General features: G+C 43.4%; 1 protein-coding gene across 1 annotated transcript in view; it reads left to right on the top strand.

The window, feature by feature from the left end:
* The window catches only part of JAG1 (jagged canonical Notch ligand 1), a 35,789-nt gene that overhangs the window by 8,497 nt on the left and 6,004 nt on the right, over positions 1–21,288 (top strand). Inside the window, exons 3-18 of the mRNA XM_015623072.3 lie at positions 3,505–3,556; positions 8,919–9,173; positions 10,184–10,244; positions 14,032–14,162; positions 14,465–14,584; positions 14,992–15,105; positions 15,656–15,769; positions 16,528–16,641; positions 17,045–17,091; positions 17,611–17,784; positions 18,273–18,423; positions 18,947–19,111; positions 19,627–19,740; positions 20,373–20,486; positions 20,592–20,705; positions 20,830–20,946. Of these exons, the coding sequence (XP_015478558.1) occupies positions 3,505–3,556; positions 8,919–9,173; positions 10,184–10,244; positions 14,032–14,162; positions 14,465–14,584; positions 14,992–15,105; positions 15,656–15,769; positions 16,528–16,641; positions 17,045–17,091; positions 17,611–17,784; positions 18,273–18,423; positions 18,947–19,111; positions 19,627–19,740; positions 20,373–20,486; positions 20,592–20,705; positions 20,830–20,946 (1,957 nt within the window). The remainder of the gene's footprint in view (positions 1–3,504; positions 3,557–8,918; positions 9,174–10,183; positions 10,245–14,031; positions 14,163–14,464; positions 14,585–14,991; positions 15,106–15,655; positions 15,770–16,527; positions 16,642–17,044; positions 17,092–17,610; positions 17,785–18,272; positions 18,424–18,946; positions 19,112–19,626; positions 19,741–20,372; positions 20,487–20,591; positions 20,706–20,829; positions 20,947–21,288) is intronic.

Raw genomic sequence — 21,288 nt, 5'->3', positions numbered from 1 at the left:
CTGCTCTCCTTGTTTGGCAGAGGAGGAGCAGGCGCAGCACTCTGAATGCAAAACTTCCCACTGCATTTGTCTAGTCATGGTTTCACATGCTCAGCAAAGCTCTTGCATGCTTTAACCACAGGGATAGGAGGGAAAGGAGTCTGACGAGTTGCAAGCCCTTTGAAAACAGAGGCAGTGCTTCAGCTAAGGAGCCGGATGTTTTAATCTTGCTCTGGCCCACTGACTTGCTTTAGAAGCCAAAGTACAAAAGCACCTCTTTTGGGTGGATGTCTGAAGGGAGGGAAAAAGGTAATCAAGCAGAGAGCTTTAAACACCTGTTTACCTGCAGCTGCCAAGATTCATTTAAATAACCAGAAAGGAGGTTGCATTGCCCTTTGAGATCCTTAAAAGGGACAATTTCTGATGGCTTTGGGGTCTTCACAGTCATTTAAGCTGTACTATCAATGGGCCAAGACACAGTGTCTTTTCATTGATGAGAACAACTCTTGCACACCAATGCTTGCTTTGTTTCTTGGAGTGTGAGCTTGACCATTTCCATCCTCTCCTAGCTTAATTTACAGATTAAATTTAGCCATGCTGCCTTTCAGTCCTCTGGGCTGATCTGGAAAATTTAAGGACTTGCTGTTCCTCTCAAGCTGCCTTTCCTCTCAAGCCAGAATCCCTGCCTTCTGGTCAAGCTCAGGTTTACAGTGGCTAATTGGGTGTGACTCTGGCAAGTTCACTGCTGCCTTGTTGCCTAGGACATTGCTTTGATGGAATAAGGTGCATGATGTGGAATTTTCGTGTCTGGATATATATATTTATTCAAAGATGGGCAGAGGTCATCTATGGGCATGGGAAAACTTAAACCTCCACACTGTAAGCAGTCATTCCTGAGATATCTGAATCCTTGATCTATAGAGTGGGGATGATATGCACTTCTGAAAAATCTCAACAGTGCAGCTTTTCACAGAACTGCTTTTTTGGGGGGGCTGAGGGAATTAGCTAGAGGTATGTGATAGTTGGATTGTTGAAGGGGGTTTGCTACTGGTGTGAGGCTCTGGCTGTCTGTATGGCTTTTGTTTAAAAGTGTCCCATTTTGAACACTAAGTCTTGAGTTTTTTGGTCTTTTCCCCATGCTGGGAGGGACAGAGCCAAGTGATCAAATGCCATTCTTTATATCATCCCTTTTCAGGACAGGGACTCTTCACGTGAAATATTCAGACGAGCTGAGAGGGGACAATTAGAAACAAGGGAATTTGCAGGGTAGGTCTGTCCCCCCTGCATTTTATTTCTGTCCAGTTCAGCTGAAGCATCTCCTGTCTCTTAAACAAACTCCTGTGTGGTAGTGGAAAGTGGTCACACAAGTATCTAGCAACAGTAGCACTCACAGCTAGGATTCAGCCTTTCCTTTCCTTAAGGGCTAGGTGTGTTGGTAAACAGTCCTGAGAACCAGCAGGGAACTGTTGCTATGAGTTTAGACAAAATATCTTCCAAAACAATTATGCAAGGCCGAAAGGAAAACATCCTTAACTTTATTGGAAGTAGTGCTAGTTGCCATAATTCATTCTCTATATCATAATATTTTTTGTCAAGCTTGCAGTAACATGTTGAGCTTGTGCTGCTTAATGTTGGTAATTAAACCACAGAGGAAGCACCCAAGATAGTGCAATCTGCATCTGTAATATGGCTCAGGAGTTCTATTCTGGTTTTGTTTGTTTGTTTTGATTCTTTTTTTTTTTTTTTCACAACTGAGTTACTTGTGCAAGGACTTCTTAAATCTGTTTTAAGCAGCGTTAGATGATCGAGTTGCATTTTGGTTTATTTGATTTTCAGAGTTTCTTTCAAGTTGTCAGACTTGGTCTAGAATAGAAACAAGAAACATAGAACTTTTCATTAAATATTAACCAAAAATGGTTCAGGCCAATGGAACTTCTGCATAGAAGTTTGGGTGCATGTCTTGGCTTGCCCAGCTTTGCTTACTTTTGGAAGCATTTTCCCACAGTTATCAGTGAACGGAATGGAATCCTGGTCTGCTTTGAATATGAAACATATTTAGGCTATACAGCGGGCCAGTGTCCATCACAGACTGGGTTTTCATTCAGAGGCTCATGCTGTGTCCAGTCGTGAGAAAGCAATTTTCTCCAACTTTTGTTCTTTTTTTTTCCCCCTCCCTTTTTGTTTCCTCTCTTCTCTTCAGAATTCTGAGGTCTGCCTTAGCCCCGTGCATCTTGTAGCAGCTCACTCTCAGAAATGTATTCTGGTCTCTGTTACAGAGAGGGTGTGAAGTACTGCAGACCACAAATGAGCAGCCTGTGACTGAACATGGACACAATTAAGGAGAAATAAACCTTGCAATGCACAGCTGCTATAGCAAAGCTTCAAAACTCTTAACAGAATTTTTAGTTGTGCTCTTATTGTTATGCTCTCCAGAAAGATGTTACATTTATTGCCTAATCTGTAGTTATTATTATGTTTTTCACTTTGCAAGTCATATATTTTGCTTATTTTTCTTCAATTTTTTTTTTTTTCTTTCTCGAGAGGAGGTGTTTTGTTTTGGTTTTTAATCATTGTGTAAGTTTGGATATGGCTGGCTAAATGGCAACTTTGAAAGATACAGCCTGGATAATAATATCTCGGGGTAGAGCTGGAGGAGGAGATGTTTTAATGGGTCTTGTTCTCAAGTTAGGATTGAAGATAAAGGTGGCTTAGATGTAATAGCTGGCATCTTTCCAGCCTATGGAGTCACTTCAGTCAGTTTATGCTTATGATTATTATTGCTGGAGAGCTACAGAGCTCATTGGCAGCTTGGAGCATCTGTAAAAGTGACAGGGGTGGATAGTGCAGCTTCCCTTTCCCTGCTCTTCCAAAGTGGCTGATCTTAGCCTTTGTTTTACAATGCTTCTCTCTCACCCCACCCCCTTCCCATATCCATCAGTTCTTCCCTCCGTTACCTGATACTTGTGGGAGCTGCGATGGCCCTCATGCAGACAAAGCTTTCAAAGGGGGTGCTGAAAAGCAAAGTCCCTGGAGATTGTGCTGTCAAGGCAGGGCACAGTAATCTTAGCAACACTTCTTGCTTTCAGGATGGCTGGGGGAAGGGACATCAAGACTATTTTTCTGTAACTAAAATTCTTTTGAAGCAGTTTTTGAGGGTGGGGGTTTGGTTTTGGGTTTTTTGATGCTTTCTGTCTTCCATGTGCAGTTGTCCCACATGCTTTATTTCGGCTGGAGTGCAGTGTCAAAGGCTGTGCTTCCTGGTTAAGTACATAAGATGCTTTAATGATGACAAAGATGAGCTATCCAAGGTGAAAGGTCTTCTAAGTCAGACTGAATAAGGTAGCTTATGGGGTTTCAAGAAGATCATGTTTGTCAAAAGCATAATCTTTTACCTATTTCTATTTTCAAGTATCTGCTTTGTGGCAGAGCCTAGCGTTTTTCTTTTTCATTAAAATTGTTTTCAGGTTTGTTTTTTTTCCTTAGTCTTGTGTGGCTTTGAAACTAACTCTTATTTCTCTTTTGCAGAGATCCTACACATTGCTTGTTGAGGCGTGGGATTACAATGATAACTCCACAAGTAAGTATTCCTTCCCTGGCTTATTTAGTTCTGACACGTCTGTGTCCCAGGCATTGAAAGGCCTCTGGGAGCCTCACCAGCTTGCTGTGACTTAGAGCAAAAGGAGAGGGAAAAGCTCTACCGAAAACAATTTGGAGGAGCTCTCCACACTCTGCAGCAGCCTGTCTTATTCACATTGCCTGCAGAGGGTGAGTAGCTCGCTCACCTAGGCACCAACAGAGTGATGCCTAAAAATAGATGCTGTTAATTCCTTCTTTCTCCTTTGGGGGAGTAAAAGCCAAGGGATTTCTTCAGGTTTCTTTGTTTTTTTGGTCTTGTTTCATTCTTTTTAATTAGGTGTAATATTCAGAAACCTGTCTTGTTCACCTGAGACATCTGAATGTACTGCTTCAAAAAAGAAAAAAACTTAAAATCTGCACAAGACTTGATATCAATATCCATCTACTGACTGTAGATGAGAAACAGGAGTTTCTCAAGGAGCTCTTCCTTTGGAGTTGGATGTCTGGGGGTTTATATGCAGGGGCTGAAAAAATATTTACCAGACACCACCTGGTAGAGCTGGCTGAAAATCAAGGGTGGGGATCTTTCTCCTGGAATGTCTCTGGTTGGTTTCAGAAACATTCTGCTAAGCTTTTCACGTGGCTGGAGGAAGCTGTACAGGGTCTCTTGGCACATGAGCTGTTCTGCTTTTTGCCTACTGAAGGAGGTGGGCAAAATCAGCTCTGTTTCAGCCTAGGGTGTTCACAGTGCGTGTGGTAAAAGCCACAGGATAGAGTGTGAATCTGAACTCATAAAGCTTTTGTTGACACAACAGCAAGTTCTCCTTCAGCAAGGAAGCAGCAGCACTGTGGTCCATGTTACAGAAATCCTACAGCAGCTCCTGGTAGTCTGCTTTGGAATGCCAAGGTGGCAGCCATGCAGGAATGAAATGGGCTTCACACCTTGTGCAAGAAAGGCCTTGTAGAAGTGTGCACAGTACTGTGCTTTTATGTTTTAATTGGTGAGAGTGCACAGCTTGGGAACAGCTCTTTGCAGATCTGCTTCTTATATTTTCTTTAAATATGCATGGGATGTCCTATTAATTCTTCATTCCAGAAAAGCAGATGCCATTTGAGGTGAATTGTGTGGCCTGTCAGGGATAGCCACAACCAGCCTCCTTAGGCATGGTTGCAGTACCTGTGATTTCAGACTCTGTCCCAGCACAGTCAGGGAGCAGTGGGTAGGAGGGGTCTTGGATAGAGAGTGTTACATGGAGGAGAAGAAAGTAGATGCTGGAGCAGCAGCGCTGTATTAAAAATGAAAGATGCCCGAATTCAAAATGAAAGTCCTGTTTATAGTAGGATCTGAGAGTTTTTTCAGACTGGGTCTCTGCCACTTTTACTATTATTAGAGCTCATCTATTTTCATGAAACAACTGCATTTCCAAAGCTACACAATGAACCCTTTCTTTGCTTTCATGTTTTAGAAGTACAATTGTCTTCAGACAAACTTGCCTCATTTCTCAGCAGTGCATTTGGCCAAGTGCAGACATGTTCTTGCGTATGTTCCTGATCTGCATTCCTGCTTCAGCTTTGCTGTCACTTATCCATCTGTATGTCATTCAGTCGCTGCACTGCACAAAACTTTCCCTTTGTGTGCTGCATGGCTTGACTTAGTCAGCTTTCCCAGAGCTGCAGAATAAGGCTTGAAGAACTAGTTAAGAAAACAATTAGAACTAAGCAATTGTCATCATATAATGTGAAGAGTGGGGTTTTTTGATGTCCAGGATTTTCTTTTGCCCTAATTGCCACTGAATTGTAAAGACCCCATGAGAGCTCTCAACAATAAAAGTAGGTTTAGTAGGTCTTGTGTGACTTTTCAATAGGTCTGAAAGCATCCTCTGATCAATGCAGTTGTTAGAAGATCCTTGAGTGGATGCTTCCTTCCCCCCTCCACATTCCACTCCTCCTACGTTCACTTTACCACATACTCTCTCTTGTCTCACTTCCAAGAGTGGCTTGCAGTTAAATTATGGCCCTGTTGAAGTTGATGAGAATCGTGCTTTGTTGGAGCCAAGATTCAACTCAAATGGTTTTCTTACTCTGGTTCTTGTCTGGTTGCCATCTTGCTACTGTTGCTTCATACATAAAGCTAATGGGCTGACATTGCATCTCAAACTATGTCAAAGAGCTATTGTAAATTACTGGTATCAGTTGCATGTGAATTCCAGGCAGGCATAAGAGACTTCAGCACAATGTAAACCAAGCCGTAGCTGGAAGTTGTCTGAAACAAAGACTTTCAAAAATAACTGTGCTGTCCTTGGCCACCCAAACTGCTCAGAGAAGTCTGGGCTTTTTCTGTTGTTGTTTTTGCTTCCTGGTGCTGCATAGTTATAATTTCCAGACATTGGAGCACTGAAAGGCGAAGGTGGGCATTCAAAATAGCTCATTTCCTTGTGTCTAAAACCTTTGATACAGTTGCCCCCTGTATAAAAAGAGAGATTTATAGCTTTGAAGTGTAGCAACAAGAAGTGAATAAAACCAACAGAGTCTCTGACAGTGAAGTGCAGAGTGGAAGCCTGAGATGTACAGAAAGCCGCTCTCTTCCACTTCATCAATTTCTAATGGGTTAATACTTTCTCTAACCTTTCTATCAAAGCATGGGGTTCTGAGTCAGATGAAGGCAGTGGAGTTCAGAAGATCTCTTTGTCTCAAGCCTGGCTGACTGCTGGTTTTTATTTACTTAACCATTCTGCTGTGTTGGGATTGCTTCCTATAAAACTGAAACCGTGGTTGATGCGGGCTAAGAATGGCAGGGTTGTTGCAATGCCTCCCCTGGAGTCTGGGTCAGCACCCTTGTGTAAGTGCACACTGACAGGTGGGAATAGGCAAGGGTGGAGGAGTTCTTGTACAAGAAGAAACATGCCAGCGCTTCATTGTGAAAACTGTGGGTGATGGCAAATGGAAAGGGAGCTTAAACCTGTGAGACTGCACTTGAGTTCAGGTGGATGGTGCTAGCTTTAAAATGTGTATCCAATGGAAGATGTTTTATCCATGATCTGGAGTGTAATGGGTTTCATCTAAGCAGCTGTAAAAAAAGCAAGTCCAGTGGACTTAAAAGGGTGTTTCCATTTGAGTTCAGCCTGTGGTTAAGGTCTCCAAAGAGTTGATGGCTGGAGTGAGATGTTATAGAGGTACAGCAAGGACAAAGCTTCCTAATGAGCTGGCAGATAGGGGTAGAATGAAAGAGCAGAGGCAAAAGGAAAGATCACTTTTTCAAGGCAACTCCCTTTTTGGTGCCAAGGACTGAAATAGTTGTCAGTCCTATGTTCCCAAGGGGGAACAAGAAAAGACTGGAAAAGCAAGAATCAGTGTGGGGGTGGAGGTGGGGGGCTGGTTTGCAAAACTAAATTGAGTGTCATTCTCCTTCTGCCACTTACAGGAGAGGATAAAGTTGTTTTACTCACAAGGAGCAGGATGTCTTTATGCACACTCGGTGTTTGGGGAAGTGCCTTTGCTTTCCAGCTGTGCTGTGGATGGAGTGTATTCTTGGCAAGTGCAGCACAGCCATCTCCAGCACGCATGAGTGGAACTATAATTGCCAGACTAGCCCCATTCAGGACCAGCAGATATGCATCTGCTTAAGTACCTCTTAGAATTAGTCAATAATCTTGCTGATGAGATCTAAGAGCCTTACACCTGCACAGCACAGAACATGATATTGCTCTGGATGTACCAGTATGGAAAGGTCCTTAGGCATCCACATTACCTGTGAACGGGATTTAAATTAATAAAGGCCTGCACACATTTGAAAGTCTGACACATAGTTGTGGAGTTGTGAGGGGGCTTAGTGCCAATGAATAATAAAACCTGATTTAAATGGAAAATATTATAGAACCAGAAATACCAGAAGGTGAACAAGAAGTTGGTGCCCTTAATTTCACACTGTAAACACATAGCGAATCCTGCAGTTTCAAGTCACAAATAGCCCAAAAATGGGCAATGTCTGAGTATTGACACTCGTGTGTAGTTGTGCAGCAAGAGCTTTGACTTCATTCCAAACTGCAGACAAGCAGGCAGGATCTAGTGGTGGATCCACAGTGGGTGTCTGAGGCTTGAGAAGCCTGTTGGGAAGTTCTTTCTTGAAAGCTGCAAATCAAAGGTCCTTAGCAGTACATTTAAAAGTATCTTAGATTAAAAACTGCCCATGTGTCATCTTAGGGCTTTAGTAGCACCTTCATTAGTCTTCAGCTCTGCCTTATGTAAAATCCCAGAAGGTTCTTTTGTAGTTGTTGGAAGAAGAAGCAGCACATCAGTACATTTTAATTCTTAGCACTCGAAGGTGCCAGTACTTCACACGCTGCTAACACATCATTGGCAAACTGCCTTTCTACCTCAAATTCTCCTGTCGCTGGATTATGCTCCCATGTACTCACTGTTGGTTTTGAACGCAGTCTGCGAGGATATTTTGGCTGTTTCACGATAAACTTTCACTCAGCAGTCGAGTGCTGGGTAGCAGCAGGTCGTAAGGCAGTGTCAGATCGTTTAAGTCACAAGACCTGGACTACAAAGTGAAATACCACAGATATATACAATGTTCCAAGCAAATGTGAAATATTATTATTTCAAGCCATAATTTAGACAGTTGTATGGCTCTGAAAGCCAGAAGACTTTTGCTAGAACTAAATGTCAAGTGCAAACCTAAACTTTGAAATGCTCTGTAGAGAGGAAGGGGATCTGTAGCACTTACATGTAATAGTTTGATCTTCTCTTTTGAGCTCTGGTTGTCTTGGCTTTGCACTTTCAGCTGCTGTCTGAAAACAGGACTTCCATGGTATTTCTCAGCCAAAATCTGGTGAGATTGCCGATGTCATCTGAATGCTGGAGTTGGTAGTTTTCAATTTAGTGTTTGCACATAAGGAAAAGGCTGCAAACCTTTTGCAGTGCTTACGTTCAGTCTGTAGACATGGCTTTGTTAGGCTATTGTAGTATGTTGTTTTTGTAAATGCTCCAGTTGAAAACAAAACTAGTGCCATTAATGGAGAAGCAGGGGAAAACACATTTTGTACCAGTCTGTTGGAGCTGAATTTTCTTTAGTCATGAACTGTATGAATTCTTAGTGGATGCCCTTACTTCAAAAGGGATAAGTGATTGGCAGTAACTGAACAGTTCCTTTTGATTTCAAAAGTTCAGTTTGATAATGCTGCATGTGTGTTTCACTTAATGGTTTGTAGCTCCAGGGCAGCCTTATCTGACTGTCTAAAACAGAAAATTAATAAAACCAACTGGCTGCCTCAGAGAGTCTTGCCTGCGAAGCTGTGATGTGGGAGTTAATGACGAGACCTAAACAGAGTTTTAATTCTGACATCTCTTGTGCCTCGCAGACCCCGATCGCATTATCGAGAAGGCTTCCCACTCTGGCATGATCAATCCCAGCCGCCAGTGGCAGACTTTGAAACACAACGCAGGAGTTGCCCACTTTGAGTACCAAATCCGTGTGACGTGTGCAGAACATTACTATGGCTTCGGCTGCAACAAGTTCTGTCGACCGAGAGATGACTTCTTCACTCACCACACCTGTGACCAGAACGGCAACAAGACCTGCTTGGAAGGCTGGATGGGACCAGAGTGCAACAAAGGTTTGTGAGGAATGCTTCACCTGCACACCAATGGGATGGGGAGGGATTTGAGGGCATCATATCAAGGTTGCATTCAGATTGTGCAGACAGGGGGCTAAGGAGTGACGGGACAGCATCCAGCTCATTACACAGAGAACTGGGGGCAGGAAAAGAATAGTTTCTGCTTTGTGTTAAAGTCTTGGAGAGGTCTTGGAGAAAGTACTGGGCACTTAGCAGATGTGTTCTTTCTCTGATTATCCACATCTTTGCCCCTGGGAAGAAAACCCAGCCCACTGACTTCAATGGGAGTTCTGCTGCTGACTTCAAAAAGGATTTCCCCTTTGGTGCAGAACTTCAAGACAAGCAGGAAGGAGAGACTTGTTTTAAAGCTGACCTGGCAAGTGTAAAGCTTTGGTGTTTGAAAAGTCCCAGGCTTGTTTGTTCCACCTGAGATCATGTTCAACGTGTTTATTAGGGAATGGCTGCTACCTAGGTAATTGGGGAAGGAGAAAGCAGGACTTAGGAACAGACTATCAGCCTGTCTTAATGACCGAGTTTACCTGCAATTTGAATTGCTGCTCATCTTGATATCCTGTCTGTTCAAAGATACAGCCAAAACTAAATCCAGAGTACTTAAAAGCTGCTTTGAATTAGGTGTAAAGCCAGGGAGAGTGGCCCAGATCCCCTGCAAAAGACAGAGAAAAGAAACCTGTAGACTCTGAGTGACCTGAGGTGTCCAAGGCGAGGTGGTTTCTCCCACATAAAAACAGCTCTTTGAATAGCACTAGGAATGATTCCTCTGCAAAGTCAGAGGAACAGTTTTCCTAAAGAAAGGAAAAGCTGATAGATTTCCTATCCCAGGAGACAGCTACCTTGGTTTTCCTTCTGGTAGACTTGATAGGAGATACTTGTTAAAACCTTGGATTCAGCAGGATTACAATGCAGGTTAGAGATTAAAACATTCCCACAAGTGTGATGGTGCTGGAAGCGGGCAGCATGCTGATACTCCTCTTTTTTTGTTGTTTTAACAGCTATTTGTCGTCAGGGATGTAGCCCCAAGCATGGTTCTTGCACAATTCCAGGAGAGTGCAGGTAAATGCTTCCTATCCCTCCTTGCTTTTCCCCCCACCCCTCCCCAACTAATTAAACAAGTGATGCTAAACACAGTAGGAGTGGGGAGGGAGGGAGTTTTGGAAGTTGTGGTTTTGAGCAAGACACATTATTCATGCTGACTTGCCCAGAATAAGGGGGGAGCAAGCTTTTAATGCACTGATAATTTTAAGAAGCTTTTGGTTTGTGAAATGGTGGCACTGAGGGAGAGGGGGGTATGGGATAAATAGCGTGAATGCTGCCTAATGAGCACTAACTAATTGTTTCTGCATAAATAGTGCAAATGTTTGGTGGCTATGCTTTTTCCAACAGCCTGATTAATAGGCTTTTTCAATTCCAAGCTTGAAGTACAGTGTGGCTTTTCTCTCTTCTTCTCCCTTTCAGTGTTTTCCCCCTTGTACCCTCCCACCCCCTGGTTTCTTCCATCAGTAGGCAAAAGTCAAGCATTCTTTAGAATGGGATTAGTTGAATCTCTGGGTTCCTTTCCCATTGTGAGCCTGGCTCCGAGTGCTGAGAGGTTAATGGCTGGGATGAAATCTTGTCAGTGGGCTCTGATGAATGCCGAATTTTGTTGCTGTCCTTTGAAGTCCCTTCTGTCCTGGCAAGGAGACAATGGAAAGCAGATTTTATCCATAACCCAACAGTTAAATATCTGGAATGCCTTAAAATATGCAGGATGTATTCACAGCACAGGGAAGTCTTGTCCCTTACCCCTAGAGAGGTAGTGGGTATTAAATGTGGGTATTCTTTGTCAACAGACAGGTTCCAAGTTGCTGCATGTAACCCTTTATAATTTCTGTTTACAGCTGAGTTTCTGAGTTTACAAAAATGTTGATATTGATTCTGTGTAGGAAGGGTTAAAAGTGAAGTTGGGGTATTCCCGAATAAGACTCAGAAGTTTGAAGGAATAGAAAGTAATTTTTCTGCCTAACAAGCATATTGGTGGATTCTGTGTTGGAAATCTTTGCATGAAGTGGACTGCTTGATGAACTAGAGCTCCAAAAGGAACGGAATCTGGAGTGGCTGACAGACTATTCTATAAGATTTCAGCCTAAATAGCCATAGTAGCTCATTCATTTTCTCTGCTTCTGTAATTCATGCTTCAAAAACAAAGCAAAATTACCATGGGACCATCTGAAAGTGAAGTGGGAAGTAGCCTCTCATCCTCACCGAGCCGTGCAAAGTGAAAGTCCAGCCAAGGGATGGACTGTTGTCACTTGTCCTGTGATTTTAATGTTTAGCAGCACTGATATAAACTGGTTAACCCCCAGAACAACAAATCTAAATCTTTTTTTAATTAAAAAAAAAGCCTAACAAGTAGTAGGAAGTATTGGGGGGCCAGATGGTGAGAGGAGCGTATCAGTCAGGGCTACCAGTGATTTGTGCTGCTGTCATCAGAATAAACATGCCTTGTAGGGGTTGCTGTCTCCTAGTCAGAACAACAGGCTTTGTTTCCAGATTTTTTTTCCCTTCCCTTTCTCTTTCTAAGTCTGTTGCCTCCCACTCACTGCCCAGACATGCACTAGTGCTCTTATTTACTTAAGGTGCAACTTTCCCACACTTGATTTGCATAGTCTTGAAACAATGCTGTCCTTCTGGTGCTTTCAGATAACTTCTGCTTGCCAAGTCAGACCACTATCTTTAAAGTGAACACAGAAACAAGATTTTATTTTCTTTTAAGTTTTGATGAGTCATATAGCCTGTATGCTACAAATGCAAGAGGGTTTAAAAATAACATCCGAGCAGAAACTGCTCTGTGTTCTGGTACAACAGACAACGTGCAAACGTTCTTAAAATACCCTTTTCCCTTTCGCTGCCAGTCACTTTCTTCAATGCAGGCCAGCCAACTAAACCATTTTTACTCATGAATCACTATACAAGGAAAGTTGACTTTAAATTTCTCATGAGAAACTGCTGCATATGTATAATAAAACATGAGTTATTACTCTGAATCTTTTTCTGGAATTGATAGCCCACTTTTTTTTTTCCCTAAATGCCTTATCCAATTTTGCTTGTTACATTTTGAAGCTGATGTTTGAAGTATTACCTTTGCCTCTAAAGCTCATGAAGTTGTTGGGGTTTTTCTGTGTGGTTTGAGTTTTTTTAACTATTTTTCTTTCTTTACACTTGTTCTAAAGAAAATAAAACTCACCACCACTTTGATTTGATCGAAGTAAAAAAATCAAATCCATCAAAAATTTGAATACCTGCTTTTGCAGGTAAGGTCCCTTAGGTTGGCTTGTGTGCAAGCTCACAGGCAAGTTGCTTTGAATGCAATAAAAATTAAAAGGGTCTGGTCCTAAATTTTGATCTTCGTGCATTCTCATTATATCCGCTCTACAGAAGGATTTTCCAAGAGCTACTTGAGGGAGGTTGTTTTGCTTTATCTGGGTTTTTTTCATGTTCTTTGCACAGACTGGCTTTTTTTTTTTAACACACAAACTAATAAGAATTTCCCATTGACTTTGAAAAGGCTGCTATTGTGATAGCTTCTAAGGAAAAAAAGTTAATTAGGATGAAGTTTGTCACCTGAGATTTTTAGAAGGGAAGTCGGACTTACCACTGGCTGTGTGTGATTATCCATTGGATAGATCCTTCTGGCTTTTTCCCATGAGAAGAAATTACCAGCAGAAGAATGGTGGGGGGTTTTACAAATAGAAAGCTTAGCTGACTTCTGTAGAGCTGAGGTTTGTTTTCATAATTTAGTGACAGCTTAGTGCATAATTGCTGCTGATCAATTACTCTCAGGACTTGTTAATAAAATACAGTACCTCAAAAAAGCCCTTGCTTTTCATTTTCAGCTTGTTTCAGTTGTTTCTATCTGTAGGTCCGCTTTAATTTGAAGCATCCTTGGTCTGTCTTGCTAGTGAGAACTAAGTGAAACTCAAAACAAGCTTTCCCTTAAGGGGGCTTAACTTTAAAAGAGCATCTTCTTTTTAAGTAGATAATTCAGGTAGCTCATTGATGGTGACAATAAAGAATTCAAATAAGTAGCAAGTTCTTCAGACATTAGCGTTTCTCAGAATTGGATATTATTTAGTTATTCCCTGAAAAGAGGCTATTAGCATAAATCAAATTCAGAAACACACTGACATCTGATCTTTGAACATGTGTAAAGTCCTGCCCTGCTGCTTTCTTCCATCCCTGACTGTGGCTCAGTCCATACTGGCTCTGTGTGTGTCTCTATACTCAGAATAAGGGCAGCTTCTGATAGAGCAGGGAACTCCTCTTGTTTTGCTACTGCCCTGCCAAAGGCTCAGAGTTGGTGGTTATGGTTTTGTTTGTCTTCCTGCAAACCCAGCACAGCTAAAATGCCTGGAACCTTGTATTCATGAGGATCTCTGGATAACTATTGTTTCCACTGACTTTTTCTTCCCCCCTCAATTTATAAAGCACCCTGTCAAAGTCCAGAGATTGATTTGTAGTGCACACCCACCCTCTCTGCCACATTTATATGAGGCTCCAAAAGAGTATTATTGTGCTGAATGGACCTCATGCTGGTTTTCTCAGAACAGTTATTCTTTTGTCAGGAGGCCAGCTACAGAGATCTTGGCAAAACTACCAAAATGTTTGTTTACAAGAAACCATCAAACAATCCTTGAATAGCTTCTCCCCTCCCCTCATCCTGCCCTTCTCCCCCACTTCCCCAGCCTTTCTTCAAGCTTTGGAGTTGCTCATATCTACACACAGCAATTATGATGGGTTTGGGTTTGTTTCCCTGTTCTGATTTCTTTTTTTCCCCCCTTTTTTTTTTTCTGTTTAACTGAAGGTGTCAGTATGGATGGCAAGGCCAGTACTGTGATAAGTGCATTCCACACCCGGGATGTGTCCATGGCACTTGCATTGAACCATGGCAGTGCCTCTGTGAAACCAACTGGGGTGGTCAGCTCTGTGACAAAGGTATGCTAATCCCAGAGGGCCGTGTCACACTTGAATGTCAGTGCTGGCAGACTTTGCACCGAGGGAGTGCACGTGGGGCCCGGCAAGCTCCTGAAACGTGCTGGGAGCGTGCTGGCCCTCAGCTGCTCAGCCTTGTCCCCACTGCTGTTCCAGCATGGTTAGCATCTGTCCTTAGCTTGTCCCTTCCTGTCCCTCTCCAGTGTGGGGATGCATTCTGTAAAGGCTCTGGGATAACAGAACAAAGCAGGTGGTGATGTTCCTGTAACTTTCTAGCCTAGTTTAATGCTTCTCCTCTCTCGCAGATCTGAACTACTGTGGAACCCACCCACCCTGCTTGAATGGTGGTACCTGCAGCAACACTGGCCCTGACAAATACCAATGTTCCTGCCCTGAGGGCTACTCAGGACAGAACTGTGAAATTGGTAAGTGTTGGGTGCAGCTGCTGAGCTGCCACCTGACAGATAATTCTTGTGGCACTTGGTTTTGGATGTACTTTATGAGATGGAGGGAAAACTCAATTTGTAGTGTACCCAGTCCAGGCTGGGTACAAAGATCGAGCCTTTCCTGAACATCAGCCTTCTGCTCACTGGGGAGGTCACTCTGAGCCACCCTGTCTGGCTGTGGCTCCAGCAGGTGCCAGTCGGTGTGCTGATGAGGTTAGCGTGGAAGGAGACTTTATGCAAGCCAGGAAATTCCTGCTTCTTGCAGGAGCACAGTGCAGCAAGAGTTAGGATGGTGTGTCCAGAGCAGAAGCACGTGGAGGGAGCAGGGGTGGCTTGTGCTGGCATGGATGTAGCCTCTGCCATGTTGTCCTTCTGTCCCCGTGCAGCGGAGCACGCCTGCCTCTCCGACCCTTGTCACAACAGGGGAAGCTGCCTCGAGACATCCACGGGATTTGAATGTGTGTGCGCTCCTGGCTGGGCTGGACCAACTTGCACTGACAGTGAGTCCTTTCCAGTGTTTATTAAAAATGTGCCAGTTTGTTGGTTTTGATCAGTCTAATCCCTCATAAACTTACAGGGCAGACTACTTAACCTTTCCCAGCCTGAGTGTTGCTTCCTGGCAGCCGTTTATACCCCTGTGCTCTCTCTTCCCCTTTGCTTGTACCAAGGTTTTTGTCAGCTACCAGGGGAAAGAATAGCCAAAATCATCTTGAAAGAAGCAGGATGCTGAATTTTTGTACCATTCTGGCATGTTGTTAAAAATGCTGATTTGAGGGACCTGCTGGATCCAAATAGGACTTCCACTTGCAAAAAGGCCACAGGGATAAACTTTTCCCCCAGTTCTTTGAACCACCTTTTCAAATTACTCCTCTCTTTAAAAGGTGGCTTTTGCTGAAATCAAAGATAACCTAGAAATTCCAAGTGGAAGTCCTGTTGTTCTTCTGTTCCTCAGGAAAAACCCCAGTAGCAGCAGCCATTTATCAGACTTGTCAGTTACTGCTCCTGCCCATCTGGTAGTGGAACTAAGCCTCTCCTTATTCTGCGTTACAGATATTGATGATTGTTCTCCAAATCCCTGTGGTCATGGAGGAACTTGCCAAGATCTAGTTGATGGATTTAAGTGTATTTGCCCACCTCAGTGGACTGGCAAAACGTGCCAGCTAGGTAAGAACTGCTTTCTCTTCATCCAGTGTGGTTCCAGAGCTGGGAAAGATAAATACAAAAGGGGTCATGGTCCTACATTACTCACGCTCATGTTTCTGAAGCCTGTGGCTGTATTTTAGCACATTGAAGACATTTGGTGTCTGTTTGCAGGACTGAGGTCTAGGACAGTGTCCAAGACTAGTGGGGCTTCCATCACCTTGTTTCTGCATGCTGGCACTTGAAGGAAATAGTTAACCAGAGACATCCTTCAAAGCAGGACTGCCCTGGAGTGGGGAGGGTGCATGTTGTGCCTCCCAATCCCACCCCCACATGTGTTTCTCCCTTTACCCTGTGAGAAAGTTGCTGTATCTCTTCAACCATGTCAACTCCTCCAGACCCAAGAGTTCACAGCCGGGTTCCAAAATGGGGATGATCTCACGGAGAATGAGCTGGCTGCATTCTTTACACAGCACACTCATCCCAATGACCAGGCTGCAGCATTCCTCCTTCAGAACGCTCAGCTGAGATGCGTGTGTGGGGGCAAGTTGCTCTTAATGAGTGGCTGGGTAATTGTGAAATAATTAGCGTAGACTGTATGTTCTAATTGCAAAGAAACTGAAAGAGCCTTCAGAGGCTGATGATGATTGACTTTTGTTCGTTCAAGTCACGCTAATCCCTGCTGTATGCTGCAAGTTCCTCTTAGCTCTGGAGGAACTGCTGGTTATTGCTGGGGCGTGGGCTTCTCCCTTCCCCCCTGAATGTTCCCCTTCATTTTCCAGATGCAAATGAATGTGAGGGCAAGCCCTGTGTCAATGCCAACTCCTGCAGGAACCTGATTGGCAGCTACTACTGTGACTGCATTACTGGCTGGTCTGGCCACAACTGTGATATAAGTAAGTGTCCGTACCCTTGGGTTTATTAAAGGCCAGTTCTTTGGGTATATGAGCATGTGCCACCGAGTTCTAAGCTCAATTTAAACACTGGGCAGAGCCCCAGCAGTTGATGTTTTTAGAAAGGGAGTAGTTGGTGCGGAATGAAAATATACAATTTTATCAAAGTCATTAGCCTGCACCATAGCTATATTCTGATAAAGGGACTAAAACAATGATGTGAAGTTTTACTGCTTCTCCTAGAAGAATCGCAAAAGGTTTCCCACCCATTATAATAACCTTATCTCGAGGAAGGCATGCAGGAAACTTGACAAAAGGTTTATCTAGCTGCAGTTTTAGAGAGACCTGAACTCTCTATCTAGTGTAAATATATTTTTGCCTTCTAACCGTGCTAATTTTATTGCAGATATTAACGACTGTCGTGGACAATGTCAGAATGGAGGATCCTGTCGGGTAAGCGCTTCTCATTTAACTTTGGTTTCCCCAAGATTTCCAACAGTGACTAAAACATTTGAGTCTAAGCACAAGTAGTTTGGAAAATGACAATTAGCTGCTACAAATGGTCAATTCTTTAAGTTGGGGGGAGGGCCTATGTCATGCTACAGAGTGTTGAGATACGTCTGTAGAACAGTAAGGGCAAAATACATAACCTCAATAAATGACTCACTTTCACTGCCAGTGTCACCAGTGAATGGGCTGGTGGTTGTGCAAACTGCCACTGGAAATGTAGGCACTTCCCTTCAACCTGTGGATTAATGTATCTTGCCTGGAAATTAAGAATGTAAGCTGAAAACTGGGTCTGTGTGTGGGTTTTCCCCTTTAAATATTTTTGCCTTGTTTGGACATAGTAAGATGATTTATTTTTTAAATTTTTTTTATTTTTTTTTACTTTTTTGATTTCATTTTTTCTTAATAAGAATATATCGAGGGAGGAAAAACCTTAACTCTAAACTTTCTTCTGTTCTTTCCCAGGATTTGGTTAATGGTTATCGGTGTATCTGTTCACCTGGCTATGCAGGAGATCACTGTGAGAAAGACATCAATGAATGTGCAAGTAACCCTTGCATGAATGGGGGTCATTGCCAGGATGAAATCAATGGATTCCAATGTCTGTGTCCTGCTGGTTTCTCAGGAAACCTCTGTCAGGTAAGAAGGCTGGGTGAAAGGCAGGCCCTCAGCCAGTGCCGTTTGTTCCGACGCTCCGAATCTGAGCACGGAATGCCTTGCATCCAGTGAAGCGTAGTATAAAGTTGTACTTGATATTGCTGTCAGTCTGCCAAGAAAGTGCTTGATTAATATATATTGGGGGGGGGAAGAAACCAACAAACCCCTGACAGGCTGCAGAGGATTCTCTTTGTTTAGCAGACTGCAGGGTTTGCACTTCAGGCTTTGTGGAGCTCTAACTGTTAACTTTGGCAGTTTAATATCGAGAGTTGCCTGCCGAAATAGTGGTGAGTGGGACTAAACTCTGTGTGCTATGAATGATTCTTTGAGGCAGCAGATAAAAAGGTCAGATTCCACAATGTTGGCCTGTCGTGGTGAGGGAAAGCCATGATAAACCTCTTTCACTCAGCTTTCCCTCACTCCCTTCCCCCCCTTCCTATTTCCCTTCCCTCTCTGTGCACTGCTTACAGCTGGACATAGATTATTGCGAGCCAAATCCCTGCCAGAACGGCGCCCAGTGCTTCAATCTTGCCATGGACTATTTCTGTAACTGCCCTGAGGATTACGAAGGGAAGAACTGCTCCCACCTGAAGGATCACTGCCGCACGACTCCTTGTGAAGGTTTGTGTTGCCTTGCCGGTGAATGGCAATGTCTGGCAGCGATTCCTGCCCCTCCCCTTGCTGGAGCCCTAATGCAGCTCCAGCAGGGAATCACTGCAGGAACTCTGGTATAAAGAGGTTGAATTTTGCCCTCTGCCTTAGGCCCCTCTCTGTGTGAAAAGATGAGTGATATTTGAAAGTATCAGCTATTGAAAGACAACATTATGTCAATGTGGACTGAAAGCATAGGTAGAAAATAGACTGATGCATTTATTCCAGGCCATGGATGTGTTCCAGCAATCATCAGATAAGATGCTGTGATTATTTTATGCACAGTTGGCAGAGTCCAGTGTTACTTTAAAGCAGCAAACATATTTGCAGTCATATGTTTATGGTTTCACTCAATGATCATAAAGGTCTTTTCCAACCTAAATGATTCAATGGCACGAGTGTCTTCTAAACATCCATGGCTGGAAGTGACAATGTTGCTCTTAAGGAATGAGGTTGCATGGGCAGTTCTCATGCTGTCTCTGCTTTTCTGCAGTAATTGACAGCTGTACCGTGGCAGTGGCTTCCAACAGCACGCCCGAAGGGGTTCGCTATATCTCTTCCAATGTTTGTGGTCCTCACGGGAAGTGCAAGAGCCAAGCGGGTGGAAAATTCACCTGTGAATGCAACAAAGGATTCACCGGCACCTACTGTCATGAGAGTAAGAGCAAAAAAGAGAATGTATTTCACTGTCCCCCACTCTTACTGGGAAAGGATTCCATCCTTCCCTCCCAGACCCCTTTAAGGTTTCTTCATTTTAACTCAGTGAACCTTGGAACTGCTCTAAGTTTTCATATCCCTCTTGGGTGAGGCAGAGTGGAATTTGCTAGGCCTTGGGGAAAGTTCACAGCAGTGAACCCTCTTGCCTTCAATTGTATGTTTTTAAAAACCTTATGTATACAAGGTCTGAGGGAGTTAATAGTGGGGTTTAACGTGGATCTTAAGGACTCCAGATTTTTTTTGTTTTGTTTTTAATAATGACAGGTTCATCACCTTGTGCAGTTTTTTACCATTTTTCATCTTGCTTATAAGCCTTCCTTTCCAAAGGGTATTACTAGAAATGGAAGTAGCACCAAACAGTCTGCAGTAAGATAATGACTCCCAGTAGCTGTACTTCTAGTTTGACTTTTTTCCCCTCTTTTTTTAAATCCTCTTCTTTCTTCCCAACTGTTGCAGATATCAATGACTGTGAAAGCAACCCCTGTAAAAATGGTGGTACTTGCATCGATGGCATCAACTCCTACAAATGTATTTGTAGCGATGGATGGGAAGGAACATATTGTGAAACGAGTAAGTTATCCATCCTTCAGCACACAGAAGGAGCTCTTGGGAAAACATTGGGAAGGAATGGCTGGTACTGTCTTTAAGGTGACAGTGACCTATGTCAATAAACTCTGCTTCAAAGGCCATGGAGGACCTGGTTTTCCTACCAAGTCCCAATCTTTTGTATTGGAACTAAGCCCAAGTTACAAAATTGGACTGGGATTAGAACGTGTCTCTCTCACTGTTCAGTTTCCTGCTCTATCCTTTGGATAGCTTCCAGGAAGAAACCCTTTGCATTAGTAGATGCCACTTTATGGCCTGTCTGCATATCATACTTGTATTTTGTCTGGCTCAGGAGCAGAAGAGGAGTTGAGTGCTCTGCTCCCTTCCCCTGACTAACAGGGTAGTTTATGTAATAGGCCTTTTCACCGCTTTTTTACTGAAACAAGATTACAAACAAAATGAAAACAAAGTGGGGAAATGTGGTGAAAGTCTTCATCTATGTGACAGCGCTTAAAGCTTTAAAATACTAATTTAAGCATTTAATCCACAATTGAAACACAGGCCAAAATTAGGGATGGGTTATGCTTCTTTCAAGCATTGTGTTTGTCAGTTCTGTAAACACCACTGAGCCTGTTTTCTCTCCTTAACATATCCAGATATTAATGACTGCAGTAAAAACCCTTGCCACAATGGAGGAACTTGCCGAGACTTGGTCAACGACTTCTTCTGTGAATGTAAAAATGGGTGGAAAGGAAAAACTTGCCACTCCCGTAAGTTCAGCATTTCCAAAACATAACAGACGTGCCCTGATAGGCTGCTTGAACTTGTTGGCCTAAGAGAGCACCAGCATTAAGGACAGTCTGGGTTTCCCGCAGGTGACAGCCAGTGCGATGAGGCAACGTGCAACAACGGGGGGACGTGCTATGACGAGGGGGACACTTTCAAGTGCATGTGTCCTGCAGGATGGGAAGGAGCCACTTGTAACATAGGTAAATACCCTGCATAATCTCCAGGAAGCAGATGCAGCACTGCAGCTCTGACCTCAGCTGTTCCTCTTGGCTCGGATTTGACGGCTTTCTAACAACTGAGGGGTGAATGTTGTTTGTGTTACAGCGAGGAACAGCAGCTGCCTGCCAAACCCCTGTCACAACGGTGGTACCTGTGTAGTCAGCGGGGACTCCTTCACTTGTGTCTGCAAGGAGGGCTGGGAAGGACCCATGTGTACCCAGAGTAAGTCAGCTCTGCTTGAACTCTTCCAGAGTGTTGCATGATGAGAACATGAGCTCATCCTGTCACCCTAGGAGTCAAGATTGAAACCAGAAGGGAAAGCTTGTTTGATGTAGGCTTTAGCATCACCTGAATCTTTGTTTTTAATGACTTTATGTGATAGAGCCTTGACCTGGGCATGAGAAAGTTGCAAATGAGCTAAGTGGAGACAGATGTTGTCTTGTTTTCTCCTGCATTCTTTTTCTGCGAACGGCTCTGTCTGCTTCCACTTTTTCCCCCCTGCCATTAGATTCTTTACAAGGATCTCTTCCTGTATACATGTGTTCCACAATGTAGTTAACAAAT

The sequence above is a fragment of the Parus major genome, chromosome 3 (genome assembly GCF_001522545.3).
Source record: "Parus major isolate Abel chromosome 3, Parus_major1.1, whole genome shotgun sequence".
In the NCBI taxonomy this organism is placed as follows: Eukaryota; Metazoa; Chordata; class Aves; order Passeriformes; family Paridae; genus Parus; species Parus major.
This window is presented reverse-complemented; position numbering and strand designations above follow the sequence as displayed.